The following is a 17,753-nucleotide window of genomic DNA, read 5'->3' as shown; positions in this document are numbered from 1 at the left end:
AATAATCCCCATTCTTTTCTTTTTCTTCCTCATGTCTTATTCTTATTCCTTTGCAACCCTAAACCAGCCTTCTACTCTCACTTGACAATAGATGCGACATTCCTACTCTGCCACAGAGATGTAGACGGCAGACAAAAGAATCGAACCGCGCCGCATCGAGACCAATAATATCGATTTTCTTTTCCTAATCGACCCATTTCGGTGCTGAGCTCTCATGAAAGATGTCGGTAGGGTCTCGGTTTTGCTTGAAAACTACGTCGAAGACGTTGGTTGACACCCCTAATAACTGTATGGTATACCTCTCTTTATCTTATTTATCTTTCTCTCCCGACTTCATCATGAACTTTCATTCTCTCGGGCTGGAGATACATTTTGATCTTTACTCAATTTAGATCCAACAAACTAATTATTATTAAAAAACTGATTAACAACATTTAAAAAATAAAAATAAAATATGAGATAAACATAACGAGAACTAATACGCAATCTTTTGTTGGGGGTAGATCCGTTTAGACGGCCCGAGTCGACGTGAAGTTTGATAAACACTTGTCCTGCCGCGGTATTAAGACCTTCTTAAGATGGGCCGTGGCCTAAGCTTATCGAGCCCACTATGAGGCCGACCTGGGTGGGCTCCCACGTGTGACCGAGTCATTCCACCCAATGAAGAATCAAGCCAACCGAAAACAACGAATGAACCATGCTGACAGACAGGGAGAGAGAAGGTTCCCAAAAATTAATAATTAAAAGAAAAATGCAACAATAGAAAAACAAAACAAAATAAAATACACTTCAGTTCCGCCAAGTCGCAGAGAGAGAGAGAGAGAGAGAGAGAGATGTGGAAATGTTAGCCCTCTTTTGATCCAGCAACAAAGCTTCAATTCCCTCCATCTTCTTCCTCCTCACCCTCCTAGATATATTGATTGTTTATATTCGTACATATATATAGACCAAATTGTATGCCATTTATTCATTTCGTTCTTGTATATATACGGTCAATCAAGCAAGAACAATGTCTCTGAACATGAAAACCCTAACCCAAGCCTTTGCGAAGACCGCCGCGGTCATCGAAAAGACCGTTCAGACCACCGTACAGGAGGTCACCGGACCCAAACCCCTCCAGGATTACGACCTACTCGACCAGATCGGCTCGGCAGGCCCTAGCCTCGTGTGGAAGCTCTACTCGGCCAAGGCTCGGGATTCCACGAGGCCCCAACAGTACCCGATCGTGTGCGTCTGGGTCTTGGATAAGAGGGTGCTTTCGGAGGCACGCGCGCGTGCGGGGTTGTCCAAGGCGGCCGAGGATGCTTTCTTCGACTTAATTAGGGCCGATGCGGGGAGGCTGGTGAGGCTGAGGCATCCCGGGGTTGTACACGTGGTGCAGGCCCTGGACGAGAACAAGAATGCGATGGCGATGGTGACGGAGCCGCTCTTTGCGTCGGTGGCGAACGCGCTGGGGAATGTGGAGAATGTGGCTAAAGTGCCTAAGGAGCTCAAGGGAATGGTAGGTACCAAAGCTTCAGTGGGCGATCTCGTTTTTAGTTTGAATTTTGGAATCAGTTTCTAATTAGAGAGCTTCCTTCTGACTATCTTAGTACCTTTTTTTGATTCACTAAACCCCCATTTGAAAAACAACTCTCTTTCTGATCGTGTTAAGGCTATCTCAAGTGTGAGACCTTATAAGCGCTTTACTGGGCATCCGTTTGAAAAAGTATGATTGATTTAGTGAATGCCCACTCGAAGAAATCTAATATGTATACCTGAATTATTGGATGCCCATTAGAAAAGCTTAGTAGTGCTACCTGAACTTCATTTTGTGCGGGTATGTTTTGATTGATGATGGCGAATATGCACACCATAGTTGTTTAGGACAGAACGACTTGAAAGCTTTTAAAACATATATAACACAGCGTGGGCGTGTTCTTTGGTGCGAGGAAAGAGAAGTCACAGGATTAGACAATATTTTTCCAAAAATGGAAAAAAATTATATCTTAAGAAAAATGCATTATCTTAATGTTTTTAACTTGCTATTTTGTGTTTTGGATTTTTGTAGTGGCCTGTAAACTTTTCAGCTGTTTCTTTTAGGGCCTGTTTGGAAACACAACTGTTCTTAGATATCCTTAGACTACTTTGTTATTATTTACAAACCATTCACAACTATTTCACTATTATTCATAAATTATTTCGCTAATATTAACAGATGATCTGAAATACTCTTAGCATCTAAACGGAGCCTTAAGCTTCTTTCTGTGAAGTACTGATCTTTTCTGCACTATGTTCTACCTTGGCAATTCATCAAGTCAGCAATGTAGTTAACTGGAAATTCTTTTTACATTCCAGGAAATGGGTTTGTTGGAGGTTAAGCATGGTTTGCTTCAGATAGCAGAATCCTTGGACTTTCTACACAACAATGCGCATCTCATTCATCGGGCTATATCACCTGAGGTTGCAACTTGTTTACTTAATTATTTTTTATCAATAAATTTCCTGCTAAGTGGAAGGTATAAACTTTATAAGCTGGAATCACATATTTATTTTTCATTTTTCTTGATTTTGCAAGTTGTTCTAATAAAGAGCATACTGTTTAATACCATACTGGTTAATAGGGATTTATGTTTCTGGTTCTGGTTTGGAAAGAAAACTTTATCAGAAGAGAAGGAAGCACATATCCATACAGGGAGTGTATCAAAATTACTTTTAAGCAATTATATTATGTAATTCAGAAGATATAAACATTACAAAACAGTCGTGGAATCATATATAATGAAGACTTAATTATATGCTGAGGAAGTTCAGCACCTGTAAAAGTCTACTATTTCTCTCTCCAGATTGTCCACATAACATGCAAACGAATCATATTCAAAATGTATGACTCTTAAGTTGGCCAAATTTCCCTTGCAAATACATGAGTGTCTGAATCAATTCTTTGACATTGCTAGAAGACACCAAATAAAAACACAAGTTACCAAGTATCTCTTGTAGAGAATCCTATATTTGTAAGATGATTCCTCCGTGCTTGATGTGGTGCTTATGGTTGGAGAGGAATCGGAAGTGCTTTGAAGATAGTGAAGGCTCGATGGGAGAACTTGGGGAGTTTTTCTTTAATACCTTGAGTTTTTGGGCTAAGGCTCTTGTATTGAATGGAGATAATTTTCTTGATTTGCTTTAGTCATTTTCAGTTTCTAGAGTGTATGTTGGTTTTTCCTCTTGTATTCTTCCTGTGTACTTGGGCTATGCCTACCCTTGGTAATAAAATCTTATTAATTATCAAAAGCAAGAATTATTAAAAGAAAGAATCCTATATTTTTTTGATAAGTTAATAGAGAATCCTATATTATTTATAATGCTTTTCTAAAACTCCTGGTCTTTGTACTTTAGCTTGTGTTCATTATGTATTGGATATGCATGTGGAATGATGTAGCACATACTCTGCAGAATGTTCTTATTACTTCAAGTGGAGCTTGGAAGCTTGGGGGGTTTGGTTTTGCAATCTCGACAGATCAGACCTCTGGCGATATGGCAAGTGGGCAGGCTTTCCATTATGCTGTGAGTGAAGCTTTTTATTGGATTAAGAAATAAAATATTCTTCAATTTGATTTTACCTAGATACTTTTTTTGTTCATTAAATAGGCTCGAGTTATGGTTTCTCTGGTAGATCTTTTATTTACAAATAGTATTTGGGATTTGTTTATCTTTTATGTTAGTGCCAGGAATACTAGGAAAGATTATGGAACATCTGTTTCCACATGTTCAAGGTGTTTTCTGGGTTTGAAAATTCCTAATCTAAGGGTTTGGATTTTTAGAGGTGTTCAGGTTTTGTAGTTTGAACATCCTGGACTTAAGGGGCAAAAATGATCTGAAACAGAGGATGAAATTTTTCTGGAATTCAGGGGCACCACTGGGACCTGTTTCGTTGGTTATTTGGGGGGCTACTGGAGAGGAAATTTAAGAGGGAAATGATCGAGGGTTGTAAAGGTGTGCAAACAGGGTTGTAACTTGAATCTTTCTGGGGGCATGAACAGTGTACTCACAGTAACCCACAGAGAGAGGGAGAGAGAGATTGCATTTGGGCATGCATGTCATCCATAAATTCTTATTATCATTTTTCATATTGTTTGGAGTATAATGGTTTATAGGACTAGAACTCATTTTTACTAGTAAACAAACTAATAATGAGACAACACGAAGGCTTATTTGGAGTATATCGGTGCCGAATTTAAGGAGCTTTTCCTCAACTTCAATATCTCCATGTCTTTAGAATTTCTGAAAGTATACATCTTGTGGGTATTGACAAAATGATTTATATGGACAAGTAGGTCATGATCCCATATGCATGTGCGACTCAAAAGTATGTGATAAAGCTTAGGAGGCTGCACATCACTCATAATGGTGTCTTTTAGGCTTACCAGTTTCAAATGTGACTAGGCACTACTTATCAACCTTCGACTTGGTATTATTAATCCATGCCACATGCTAAGGTTCTAGATGTGACTTTAATTTCAAGTGTAACCAAGGCTGAGCAATTCGGGTTGGGTCAAATGGGTTTGTGATAAGTTAGTCAAATTCGGGTCATACGAGTCAATCCAAATCCAAATAATTCTTTTTGATTCGAATGTTGCTATACCTTTGTGTTAGTTTGTTAAAAGCATCCTAAAATACAATGATCATCTACTTTTTTAAGTTTGAGCGTTTTAGTTGGGTTCAAATATTAGTTTTACGTTCAAATGTTGCTATACCTTTGATTCAAACTGGTCAACTATTTATCTATCAAAAATATTTAAACTGCTCAAACTCCTTGATTCAAACCTGTTCCCCTTTTCTTATTCGGGCTTACCAACCTGTTTGTTCACCCAGGTTGGGTGGCTGGTCCAACCCAACCCCGACTCGACTCATTCAAATTTTCAATGAATGTTAAAACAAAGAATTGGTGTTGACTTTTTAAATCTGACACACTATAGCACAGCCCATTTAGTTCTTTTTTTTTGATAATTAAAAAGATATATTGCTCAAAGAATAGGCCTAGCCCAGTATTTACAATATCGGACCCTGACTAAGAGGGCGCCAAAGAGACAAGAAAATCATGAAGGACCATGCCATTAAAATCAATTGCAATAGCCCAAGAACAAAGAGTGCTATAAAATAATGCTAACAGTTCCTCTAGCGATCTCTCCTTGTCTTCAAACGTCCGCGCATTTCGTTCCTGCCATAGACACCACAAGATACACATTGGGATCATCTTCCAAACCCTTTTAATCTGATGTATACCTCCAATGTTTGGCCAACTAGCCAGCACTGCCACCACTTTCTCCGGCATGACCCACGCCAATTCAACCCTACTAAGTACCTCATACCATAAAGCCCTTGCAATCACACAATGCAACAGAAGATGGTCTACCGATTCACCCCCACACTTGCACATACAACACCAATCTACTAAAATAACCCTCCGCTTCCTCAAATTATCAATCGTGAGTATTTTACCCAGCGATGCTGTCCACACGAAGAAAAGAACTTTAGGGGGCGCCTTATTCCTCCAAAGCCTTCTCCACGGAAATTGAGTACTTGGCTCATGGGAGAGAGCTTTATAAAAAGACCGAACCAAGAATGCACCTTTTCCATCCGGTAACCACCATAACCCATCTTCTTGTTGATTGCTTGGCTTCACAGAATACAAAAGCCTATAAAAATCTGCCAAGCTGTCCATCTCCCAATCCTGTATTGCCCTACTAAAGCTAATATTCCATTGAAATTGCCCCCCCAACATCTCCATAACCTCCGCCACTAAAGCCTCTTTAGCACTTGCAATTTGAAATAGAGGAGGAAAACGATCTTGTAAAGCATTATCACCACACCATATATCTTTCCAGAATTTAATCCTAGAGCCATCACCCAACTGAATACGGGTTTGTCGAAGAAAAACCTCCCAACCTCTTCTAATGTGTTTCCACAAGCCCACTCCATAAGTTCCTCTAACTTCTTTTGTGCTCCAACCCCCCCCTGACTCACCATATTTGCACCTTATCACCTCTCTCCATAATGCATCCGGTTCATGACTATATCTCCACAGCCATTTACCGAGTAGCGCTCTATTGAAGGTCCTCACATTTCTAATGCCCAGACCACCTTGAGATATAGGGCGACATACTATCTCCCACTTAACCAGGTGAAATTTGAACTCATCCCCTAAACCTCCCCACAAAAAATTGCGTTGGAGTATCTCAATTCTGTGCGCCACATTTGCAGGTATAGGAAATAATGAAAGGAAATAGGTTGGTAGATTTGAGAGTGTACTCTTAATCAGTGTGAGTCTACCGCCTTTCGACAAATACAGTCTCTTCCAGCTTGCTAATCTCTTCTCAATCTTCTCAATCACTGACTCCCATAAGGAGGGTGTCCGTGCTCTTACCCCCAACGGAAGCCCCAAATACGTCAACGGTAGAGAAGCTACCTTGCAACCCAACGTACTCGCCAGTTGTCGAACATTTGGAACCATACCAATTGGCACCAATTCGGATTTGTCGAAATTCACTTTTAACCTGGAAACTGCTTCGAAACACAATAGTACTGCCTTTAACGTACGCACCTGACTTTGTTCTGGCTCGCAAAACACTAGAGTATCATCTGCAAACAACAAATGGGATATGTTAATGACCCCTCTATTCGGGATTCCCACGGAAAAACCCTCCAAATAGCCATTATTCGTCAAAGCCGAAATCATCCTGCCTAATCCTTCCATCACAACAACAAATAACAGAGGTGACAACGGATCTCCTTGTCTCAGACCTCGCGTGCTATGAAAAAAACCTGCTGGACTGCCATTTATTAAAACAGAGAATTTCGCCGTTGATATGCACCAACGAATCCATGTTATCCACCTCTCTCCAAACCCACATCTCCCTAGTAGGTAGAGAAGGAAATCCCAGTTGACATGATCGTACGCCTTCTCCATATCTAACTTACAGATGATCCCTGTTGAGCCTGCCCTCATTTTGCTATCTAAGCATTCATTAGCAATAAGTGCCGCATCTAAGATTTGTCTACCTTTTACAAAGGCATTTTGAGGCTTTGTTATAATCTTCCCCACCACCTCACTTAACCGGTTTGCTAACACTTTGAAAATAATCTTGTAAACTCCACTTACCAGACTAATGGGGCGGAAATCCTTAACCTCACTTGCCCCCACCTTCTTTGGAATCAACGCAAGGAATGTATTATTTAGGCTTTTCTCAAATTTACCAACTACAAAGAGTTCTTGAAACACCTTCATAATGTCTTCCTTAATAACGTCCCAACATTCTTGAAAGAAACCCATAGAGAACCCATCTGGCCCTGGAGCTTTATCCTTAGCCATTTTCCTCACTACTTCAACAACCTCCTCTTCCTCGAAAGCCCTCTCTAAACGAGACACATCAGTCAGACCAATAGAATCAAATACCAGGCCATCAAGAGACGGCCGCCAACTAGCGGGTTCAGTTAGTAGTTGCTCATAAAAGCCAACTATATGGTCACGAATAACATGGTCTTCTCTGCACTCCTCACCTTCAATTCTCAACATCTCAATGTTGTTGTTAAACATCTCAACATCTCAACATCTATATGGTCACGAATAATTGGTAAACGTGACCAGATTATTAATCAGGTCAATTCAGAGTTGAGCTGAACCCAATTATGCCCAAACCTAATCCTATGATTTCGTATGGGGTCCAGTTGTGCTCATAGATCGTGCCTAAAATTGCCAGCTTTAAATCTAACTCTCTTCTTCCTTGGACGAAGGGAGTTTCATGCGCATATAATAAAAAAAAGAAGTTTCTTGCTTGGTTTCCCCATTGTTTTGGGCTTCCATAAATACTGATATAAAAAAGTTTAAGCTTCCATAAATGGTGTTTCTTATCTAGCCGTGCAAGCAGGTTTTTTTGCAACAACTTTGTAGTGTTTGTTTTGCACTCTTAACTGACAACGTATAATCAGAGCACTCTATGCAATTTCAGGAGTGGTATAATGACTGTTGTATGTGAGGTGTTGATTTTTAAAGTTTAGGTCATTCAGTTCCATTATTGACATGCATAATAATACATTTCTGAACATGAGCCATATATACCTATAATCTTTTTAATATGTTATGGATTTCACAGGAATATGATGTCGAGGATTCATTACTACCGCTTCAGCCATCACTAGATTACACTGCTCCTGAACTGGTTCGGAGAAATGCATCTTCAGCTGGATGTTTTTCTGATATTTTCAGTTTTGGGTGCCTTGCCTACCACTTAGTAGCTCGCAAGCCATTGTTTGATTGCCACAACAATGTCAAGATGGTGTGTTTTATTTTTAACTCTAGCTCCTCAATTGATTTTTTTGCTTGTACCTTTAAATCAAGCTTTATTTTTCAAAACGCAATTTTGGAAAAAAAGGTCTCAGTTTACAATTTTACAAAAGGTGATTTTTGTCATTGAATGGGTTTACAATCACGTTTTTTTTTTCTTGTATAAAAAAAAAACCGTTTTGTAGAGGGGTTTCAAACACTCATTTTCAGCTTAAGTTTTTTGATAAGTAATACATAGCCTTTCTATTTTTACTCTGTATTGTACGCATCAATTTTTTTTTATCATGTATTGTGTTTAAAGACAACTCAAAGATTCCATGTAAAGATGGCATTCCATGTGCCTACTGTACAATGCTTATCGCCGTAAACTTATCCACAGATATAACTGAGGACAAGTACACCCAGCTTCTTGAACTTTTACTATTATTCCCTCTTAACTAGAGATGTTTAATTCTTATGTTCTGTGTCTGCAGTATATGAATACGTTGACTTACTTATCCAATGAAGCTTTCTCATCCATTCCACCGGAGTTAGTTACTGATTTGCAGAGAATGCTTTCTGGAAATGAGTCTTTGAGGCCAACAGCGTTGGATTTTACAGGTAAAACGTGAGCCTTATGGACCTTATAATGTTAAACCTTTGTTCTCATTTCTTCAGTTTGTAGTTTTTAATTACTTCTTATTTATTTTATCGAATACTGATATAATTTGAGAGTAAATGTAATGGTACAAAGATTGTGACATGCATAAATGGGGGATTTTCTCATGTGAGGAAAATCAGAAATGCATGATGGATAGGGGTAATGAGTTTCTCATAGCAATTTAACGTGGAGAAGCTTTAAAAGTTGGAGAGTTTGATCATCTCTTTGCAATTTGCAACCACAAGGAGCAGTCCATCTATAATGTTTGGATTGAAGGTTCTAGTTGGATATGATATATCACTTAAAATCCTATGAATCTAGTAATCTACCTTTCCCCTTTTAGTTAGGTTAAAGGACTTTCAAGATAATTCTAAGACCCTAAGTTATTGAAAGAAGTACTTCCAAATCTTTTGTTTATCAATAAAAGAAGTACTTCCAAATCAATCTAAAAAATAATGGATGCTCACTCAATTGTTTTTATGAATTCCATTCGTCAAAGACACTAGCCATTAGTAGATTATCCATAAATTAATCATCACAGTGCTATGTGAGTTATGGAGTAGTTCCTATCTTGATACAGGATTGTGTCATTCTTTAATTGTTGATGATACTATTTGTAGAATGTGAAAGTCTTATTACAGCTAGCAATGGGTTTTGCTGGTCATACTTAATCGATATTGTAGCACTAAACGTATTAGATTGAGAGGATTGAAAGTGAATCTCGCCAAGTCAGAATTAGTTCCTGTTGGAAATGTTCCAAGTGTTTTGAGCTTTGCCAACACTATGGGGTGCAAAGTCTCCACCTTGCCAATGAAGTATCTTGGCCTTCCCTTGGGTGCCTCTTTCAAGTCGCAGTCCATTTGGGATGGGGCGTTGGAAAAAATGGAGCGGAAACTGGCGAGTTGGAAGAGGATTTATTTGTCCAAAGGTGGTAGAGTTACGTTGATAAAAAGTACTCGTTTCAATTTATCTACCTACTCATCTCTTTTTCCAATCCCATGCAAGGTGGTTTATCTGTTAGAGAAGTTGCAACGAGATTTCCTATTGGGGGGAATGGATGAAGAATTCAAGTTTCACTTGGTGAACTGGGCTGCAGTTTGTACCCCAATACGTGAAGGCGGGCTGGGAATTCGGAATTTGTTGGTTTTCAACTAGGCTTTATTGAGTACGTGGCTATGGAGATACCATGAGGAGAGGAGAGCTTTCTGGAGAGTTATCATAGATTTAAAATCTGGTGGATTGTGGGGAGGATGGTGCTCAAATGATGTGAACGGACCACATGGGGTGGGGCTTTGGAAACACATCAGAAGAGGCTGGACAAACATTCATCAATACACATGTTTTGCAATTGGAGATGGTTTCAGGATTAAATTTTGGACTGATCTATGGTGTGGATATCGAGTTCTTAAGGAAGCTTATCCAACAATATACAACATCGCACGAAGATAGGAGGCTTCAGTAGCATAACTCATGGATTTCTCTAGTGGCTCTCCCCAATGGAATATCACGTTCCCAAGACTGAGAAATTGACACATTACATATTTCTTCAATCTTGTGTATAATTGTAGAGTGAACAGAGGAGCTTATACGATTTTGTGGTCACCGTTCAAGAATGGAAGATTTACTGTATAGTCATATTATAAGTCCCTTGTGAGACATTCTACAAGGACGTTTCCCATGGAAGAACATATGGAGGACTAAGCCCGAAAAAAAAGAGGTCCTTTTTTTGTATGAACAACTTCATTAGGGAAGATTCTCACCTTAGATAATCTACAGAAACGCCGACTCATTGTGTTGGATTGGTATTATATGTGCATGTGCAAGAACAGTCGGGAGTCGGTAGATCATTTATTACTGCATTGTGACATAGCCATGAGTTTGTGGAATGATATATTTGCGCCGGGGGGGGGGGGGCGGCGCTCTCCATTGGGTGATGCCATGAAGGGTTGTGGATTTGTTGGCCAGCTGGCAAGGCATCCGAGGTACCACTCAAATTGTAGCTATGTGGAAGATGGTACCGATCTATCTATGGTGATGCATATGGATGGAAAGGGATTAGAGCTTTATTTTTTCATACTCTATTCCATTGGTCGATTGTAATAGACTTTAATGGCATGAATGTACATGATTTCCTTGTATCTTTAGACACTCATGGACAGTTGTTGCTCTTGTATATGTCCCGTGTACTTGGCTTTGCCTATTTTAATAGAATTCTTATTAACTAATTAAAAAAGAAGATTGAGAGGATCCGATGGTCTCAGTTTTTAGTTAGACGAATTATTGAAATTAACTCATTGTTTGGATTTATTTGCCATTTTTTAAGATATATTTTCTATCTTTGCAGGTTCTCCATTTTTCCGGAATGACACTAGGTTGCGTGCTCTTCGCTTCCTCGACCACATGCTTGTATGTGTTTTCATTTTTGACTGGCTAACACTTGGTTTTGGCATGTTGTCTCCCCAAGTGCTGTACTAAGAAATGGTTAAAATAGCACTTCCTTATTGACAAAGTTCACTGCTTGCAGGAAAGAGATAACATGCAGAAGTCTGAATTTTTAAAAGCATTATCTGATATGTGGAAAGATTTTGACTCACGTGTATTGCGGTATAAGGTTTGATTTTGTTTTCTTGTCCCATTGATACGAAGGGCACTGTTATTTTGTCATAAACTCTTAACTAGTTTTTTAGGTCTTTGTTGAGTCATTAATATGGATGCTTTGTTCTTAATTTTTGTTTTTTGTTTTTTTGTTTTAACGATCATCTTACTTTGCAGGTACTTCCTCCTCTTTGTGCAGAACTTCGGAATCTGGTAATGCAGCCAATGATTTTGCCCATGGTTCTTACAATAGCAGAGTCTCAGGTACTATTTTTTATCTGCATTTTTAACAAGTAACCGAAGCTTTTATTAAAAAAACTCAAAAGGTATACAGGAATTATACACTATTTTTTATGTGTTGAAATCAGAAGTTCACAAATCTACACAGTACAAAAATATTTAATTATTTCCAAAATTCATTTTAGAGAGTGAAATGAACAGAAAATAGATTTACCAATTTATCAATTTGCTTTGTCCAACAAAACCATATATTTACCAGACAATCTGAAAAAATTGGAATGATCAGATGTGCTAGATAATTTAGAATTTCACGCTAGAACTTTTAGGTTGCCCTAAAAAAGGGGTAACATAAGGTTATTAATAGAAAATAGATGTTCACCTTTGAATTTTACTCGTGCATACTACCTGTGTATTAGGCTATACCTTTTTAGAATAATATTTTTGATACCCATAAAAAAATCCAATATTCCATTACTTAATTTATTCAAACCACTTGATTCTATTGATTATTTCCTGTTTGTTAATATCATGCTATGTTGGATCCTGTATGCCGTGCTTTTGCAATGAGGGAAATAACAATTAGGTTTTCAGCATATTGTCGCCTAGCAACTGAATTGGTTTATAAACCTCACATGCACTCTACAGTTTTGGAAATGTGGGGTTGCGTGCCCAACTCCCTTTCGAACTGCAACTGATATGGCTCCATTTTCCTTGATTATTCCTTAATTTCTAGCACGCAACATATACTACAATTCATTTGTAGAATATCATAGCATTGCACAACTTCTTTTCCCTCTGTTTTAGTTCCTTGAGGGATTTTTTTTCAACCGGGGGGTGGGGCACAATTGACTTGCAGTTTCCAGTGTTATTATGATCAGCAGTAAGGCTAAGGATTAATATTTGTGTTTCCTGCTCATCAAGGGTTTGTTTCTTGAGTACACAAATTAAATGGATTTGCATACGATACTGCATATCTTATATGTTTTGCCTATCTTCATCAGAAATTGAGATTTTACTTGAAATTGCATGTCTAAAACTTGTAGGATAAAAATGATTTTGAGCTATCAACACTACCAGCTCTTGTTCCTGTTCTGAGTAGTGCTGCAGGCGAGACACTATTGCTGCTTGTGAAGCATGCAGACCTTGTAATCATCAAGGTAACTATTAGTGCAAATTCGTTGTATTAGAATATTGTTCTCAAATAACAAGCTCCATGTTTGTTAAACAGATTTATTTTGATCCCAAATGTGTCTTGGGTGTATCCCACATGTATTGTGAAGGTATCATGCTGCGTTCCAAACGTGTCAAAATTAAATTAAAATTTTAAATTCATGGATGTCTGAGCTGTATCCATGTCTGATTGCCCTTTGAAGTATCCATGCACTGGCAGCTCCTTTTACATTTCCAACAAAACACTATCAATACCATGGTTTAAAAATTGGACTGGCTTGCTACAAATGCATACCATAAAAAACTGTTGAGTTGGCACCTGTAGTATTTGATGGTTGTATCTATGAATTTTCTAACTAATAAGCATTAAAAAGGAAGATTGAGAGTGGTTAGTGGATGAGCTTAAAATGTATTTTTCAATACTTTACTCCATTGGTCGATTGTGATTGATTTTAATGGCATGTCTTTTCATGAATTTCTTGTATCACTAAACTAGCATGCATGGGTGATGCTCTTTCATATGTCCTATATACTTGGGTCTTTGTATATTTTTAGGATCAATAAAACTTTGTTACCGTTTAAAAAAAAGGTTCTTTTGTTCTGAAGTTTTCCAAGAAAAGGTGGAGGAACCAAAGAATATATAAATTCATTCGAATGTATTGGCAAAGTTAGGTATTTGTGCTGGATTTTCCTCATTTTATACAGAAATGACCAACACGCCATTGACCTAATCTCTAACTAGGGTTCTATTTGCACCTATAAAAAAAACTATGGTTCTATTTGTTATAATTGAGACAAATTCACCCTGGAATGGTGCTGCTGTTCTTTTTCTCTATTCTTTTGGTTTTTTTCTTCCCTTTAATGAACATGCTTCCCATCTTGAACTTTACCAAACTAAATTACTCTCTTTGTGATTATAGACTAGTCAGGAGCACTTAGTATCACATGTCCTGCCTATGATTGTTCGGGCATATGATGATACCGATGCTCGAATACAAGAGGAAGTTTTGAGAAAATCAGTATCGCTTTCTAAGCAACTGGATCCTCAGGTGACTGTCACTTACGATTCTTAAAGTAGTTTTTCCATTATAGATTAAAGTTGCTGCCATAAAGTTACATGTGTTTGCAAATCTATAACTCAGATGCTTTATATATATATGTGGTTAAAAAAAATGAGAAATGGTATAGAGCAAAAATATACGAGATTATCAAACAATATAGAAAAATCTAGTCTTTCTTCTTGACATACTTTTATAGTGAAGGCATTGATATTTATGGATATCTAAATATTTCATCCTTGACAGCTAGTGAAACAAGCGATTTTGCCTCGCGTTCATGGCTTAGCTCTAAAAACAACAGTTGCTGCGGTATGTAGATTTACTTACATTTATTTATGTCTGTTTGTTTATTTGTCTGTTTATGCTTATTATTTGGGCATTGTTCTGTTCTTTCCACTATAATCATATCTTATTTTTTTTTATAAGTAATAATTTTATTCAAAGAAATAGGCATAAGCTCAAGTACACAGGACGTATACAAAGGAAACACCTACAACTTCCAAAAACAAAAAGAAACTGACACCAGAAAACTAAAACAGATGCAGAAAATTATCCACCATTACATAAGCTTTAGCCCAAGAACTCAAGTACTCAAGAAAAAATCCCTAAGGTCTCCCAAAGAGCGTTCTTTATCTTCGAAGCATCTTCGATTTCTTTCAAGCCATATGCACCACATAAGACAAGGAGGAATCATCTTCCACACTCTCACTGCCTTCTTACAGCCCTTCAAGCCCTTCCACCCTACCAATAAATCCACCACTTCTCTAGGCATTACCTAATGTAATCCTGTCCAGCTCAAAACCTCATTCCACAAGAATCTTGTCACTTTGCAGTGAAGAAAAAGGTGATTTACAGATTCTCCATCCCTTTTACACATAAGACAGATATAATCATGTCTTATGAAAGTTGTAATCTATATATACAACTACCAAAAGAAGAGACATGCCTGTTTATCATGGTTTGAAGTTCTGTGCTCTTTCTGTAGGTAGTTGCACAATATTGGCTTAATTGGAAGTTGATTGTCGAGTATTAACAACATTACTGTTATTACCCACTGCCCTTTACCCTATTGCTAAGAGCATTGCGTCTTAGTAGAAACTCTGCAGAAGTTATAATTTTAATGTTGTGCTTGGATCATTCTGCCTTTTTTCATTGGTTATTTTGTTGGGGGTGGCGTATAAGTGGGATTTGAGCTATAGGCATTGGAAAAACATCAAATCTAGGGAAGCAGGAGCTACTGTCCCTAACCCCCCTTGGTCCCTCTTAAAGAAATTATTCTTCCCTCCCCCTCCCCCCTTGCAGGAAGAAATCTAAAGTTTGGCCCTATAGTTAGGAAAAAACTATGTATGTCAACAAAGAATCGAGAATGTAATATTTTTCTATTCTCCCTCGAGTCCTCTTCAAATTTTTTTCTGGCTCCCTTGGTTCTTTTTCTTTTTCAAGTCATAACTTTTCTTTTTCCCTTGAGTTCCCGCTAAAGATATTAAATTTTTGGTTCAAGAGAGAACACCCTTATATGTAATTTGGGATTTTTTTTTAAACTATAAATGCATGCCATATATCCCTAGAATGACTAATATATTGATAACAATTTTTTCCTATCTTGAATTATGTTTATCATACTTTTTTGTATCGTATATAACCCAATATATTTTATTAAAAACAAAAATATATAATTATTATAAAAGGAGTGTTATTTTTCATCCTGAATTTTATCATTCCTAGTCACACCAGTTGACGAGTCACATTTTGAAAGGCTTTTCATTCAAGTAGTTTATTTGTAAAATCACCTTAATGTCATATCAACCGATGTGACTAGAGATGATAAAATATAGAATGAAGATTAGTATTACACTTATTATAATAGTTCACCCCCAGGGCCCAGAAAAAAAACATAGTAAGCATTTTGTTGTGAAGAATGCCACTGCTGATAACTAAACAGTTTGGCTTCATTGACAGGTGAGAGTCAATGCTCTGTTATGCTTGGGAGACCTGGTGAGCTCACTTGATAAACATGCTGTTTTAGACATCTTGCAAACAGTTCAACGTTGTACAGCTGTTGACCATTCTGCTCCTACGCTTATGTGTACCCTTGGTGTTGCAAACTCGGTACTTAAGAAGGTAACCATCTCCAATGCTTGACTGGTTTTGTTGTGTTGCTTTAGCAAACCTCCATCAGCAGTACACAAGAAAATTGTTACTCCTAACGAGCATTCATTTTCCTGGTGCTCAATTTGTTCAGCATGGAGTAGAATTTGTTGCAGAGCATGTCCTTCCACTACTCACTCCTCTTCTTACTGCTCAACAATTAAATGTTCAGCAGTTTGCTAAATATATGCTATTTGTCAAGGATGTTCTCAGGTACTACTGTGTGGTCCCATGCATGTGTTTTTTGAGAGCAAACCTGACTATTAACGAATCACTGAATGCATCTTAGTTTTATGACAGGAGAATAGAAGAAAAACGGGGAGTAACTTTGACTGATTCTGGAATCCCGGAAGTTAAACCATCTATGTCTGATAGTGGCCTAATATCCCAAGCCTCAACTAAAATAACTGGAACTGTCAATTCCACGACAAAGAGCAACCCGGCATGGGATGAAGATTGGGGTCCAGCCAAAAAGGTTTATGCAACCACCCTTCAAAGTTCTACAAACAACAGTCACTCCTCTCAGTCTGATTTGAGTTTTCAACCAGTTCAAGTAAATTCAAAACAATCAAAATTTTCGATGATACCTGCACTATCCAGCCAGCAAACGGCGGCTTCATGTCCTCCAGTTGATATTGAGTGGCCTCCTCGAGCATCGTCTGGAGTTGCCCCCCAATTTGGAGACGCTGAGAAGCAGTTGAATGCAGGAGCATCATCCACCTCGAGTTTCAGTGATATAGATCCTTTCTCTGATTGGCCTCCACGGCCTGCTGGCTCAGCAAGTGGGGCTGGAATTTCTAACAATGGCACAATGGGACACCCCCTTAACAAACATGGGTCTAGTCCAATCTCGAATACACTAAACAACATGAGCTTCCCAATGAACAACAACAATAACAGTTGGGCCTTCAACACACACAGTTCTGTTGATCCTTTAAGACAGAGTCAAGGGAATCCGACTCTTACTATTGGTAGTCTGGGAAGTGTTAACGCCCAAAGCTCTATTGGGTTTTTGAAACAGAGTCAGGGTGTACCAGCTTCTAGTAATTACACTGATAAGAAATCAACAGATCTTGGATCCATATTTGCTTCTAGCAAGAATGAGCTGTCTGCCCCTAGACTTGCTCCGCCCCCAACTACTGCTGTGGGTAGAGGAAGAGGAAGAGGGAGGGGGGTCTCCTCAGCCTCTCGATCTAGTCATACCAAAACACCATCTGAACAGCCGCCCTTATTGGATTTGCTATGATCAGACCTTGCAGGTCAGCCATTCCGTGCTGCAGAGAGAGATTTTGTAAAGTGTGTTGGAGGTGCCACTTGGTATAAATGTGCAGGGGAGTGCTGCGGCTCTGGGGGATGGCAAGATTGATTATGTTGTGGTTTGTTGTGCTTGGCTTGTAGGTTATTGTGACATATTCTTGATAATTTTCTTGATAATTTTTTTTCTTCATATATTTTCTTGTTTAATTTCGTTCGTATCATTAGATGTTGAGAATTTATTTTTCGGAATAGTGTCTTCTTAAAAAAGAGTCCTGTATCCGATGACTGGGGTTGGAAATAATAGAAAATTAGGAAGCTTGATAGG

The 17,753-nt window shown here is 38.3% G+C and overlaps 1 protein-coding gene across 1 annotated transcript; it reads left to right on the top strand.

Annotated features, from left to right (window-relative positions):
• The first annotated feature begins 788 nt into the window (after positions 1-788).
• On the top strand, positions 789-17,747 carry LOC109001398 (SCY1-like protein 2). The gene is made up of 14 exons (XM_018978653.2): positions 789-1,501; positions 2,338-2,442; positions 3,433-3,543; positions 8,130-8,312; positions 8,794-8,920; positions 11,305-11,366; positions 11,485-11,571; positions 11,733-11,819; positions 12,839-12,952; positions 13,886-14,014; positions 14,270-14,332; positions 15,983-16,144; positions 16,266-16,384; positions 16,472-17,747. Exons 1-14 carry the CDS (start codon positions 1,010-1,012, stop codon positions 17,415-17,417), a joined length of 2,787 nt encoding a protein of 928 aa, XP_018834198.1. The 5' UTR covers positions 789-1,009; the 3' UTR covers positions 17,418-17,747.
• The last annotated feature ends 6 nt before the right edge of the window (positions 17,748-17,753 follow it).

Source organism: Juglans regia, chromosome 1 (genome assembly GCF_001411555.2).
Source record: "Juglans regia cultivar Chandler chromosome 1, Walnut 2.0, whole genome shotgun sequence".
Taxonomy (NCBI): domain Eukaryota; kingdom Viridiplantae; phylum Streptophyta; class Magnoliopsida; order Fagales; family Juglandaceae; genus Juglans; species Juglans regia.
This window is presented reverse-complemented; position numbering and strand designations above follow the sequence as displayed.

Bases quoted from the DNA above. Each gene is read 5' to 3' on its own strand.
- LOC109001398 (XM_018978653.2), top strand. From the start codon at position 1,010: ATGTCTCTGAACATGAAAACCCTAACCCAAGCCTTTGCGAAGACCGCC. The intron at 1,502-2,337 runs GTAGGTACCAAA...TTTACATTCCAG, and splicing joins CTAAGGAGCTCAAGGGAATG to GAAATGGGTTTGTTGGAGGT. The intron at 14,333-15,982 runs GTATGTAGATTT...CTTCATTGACAG, and splicing joins TAAAAACAACAGTTGCTGCG to GTGAGAGTCAATGCTCTGTT.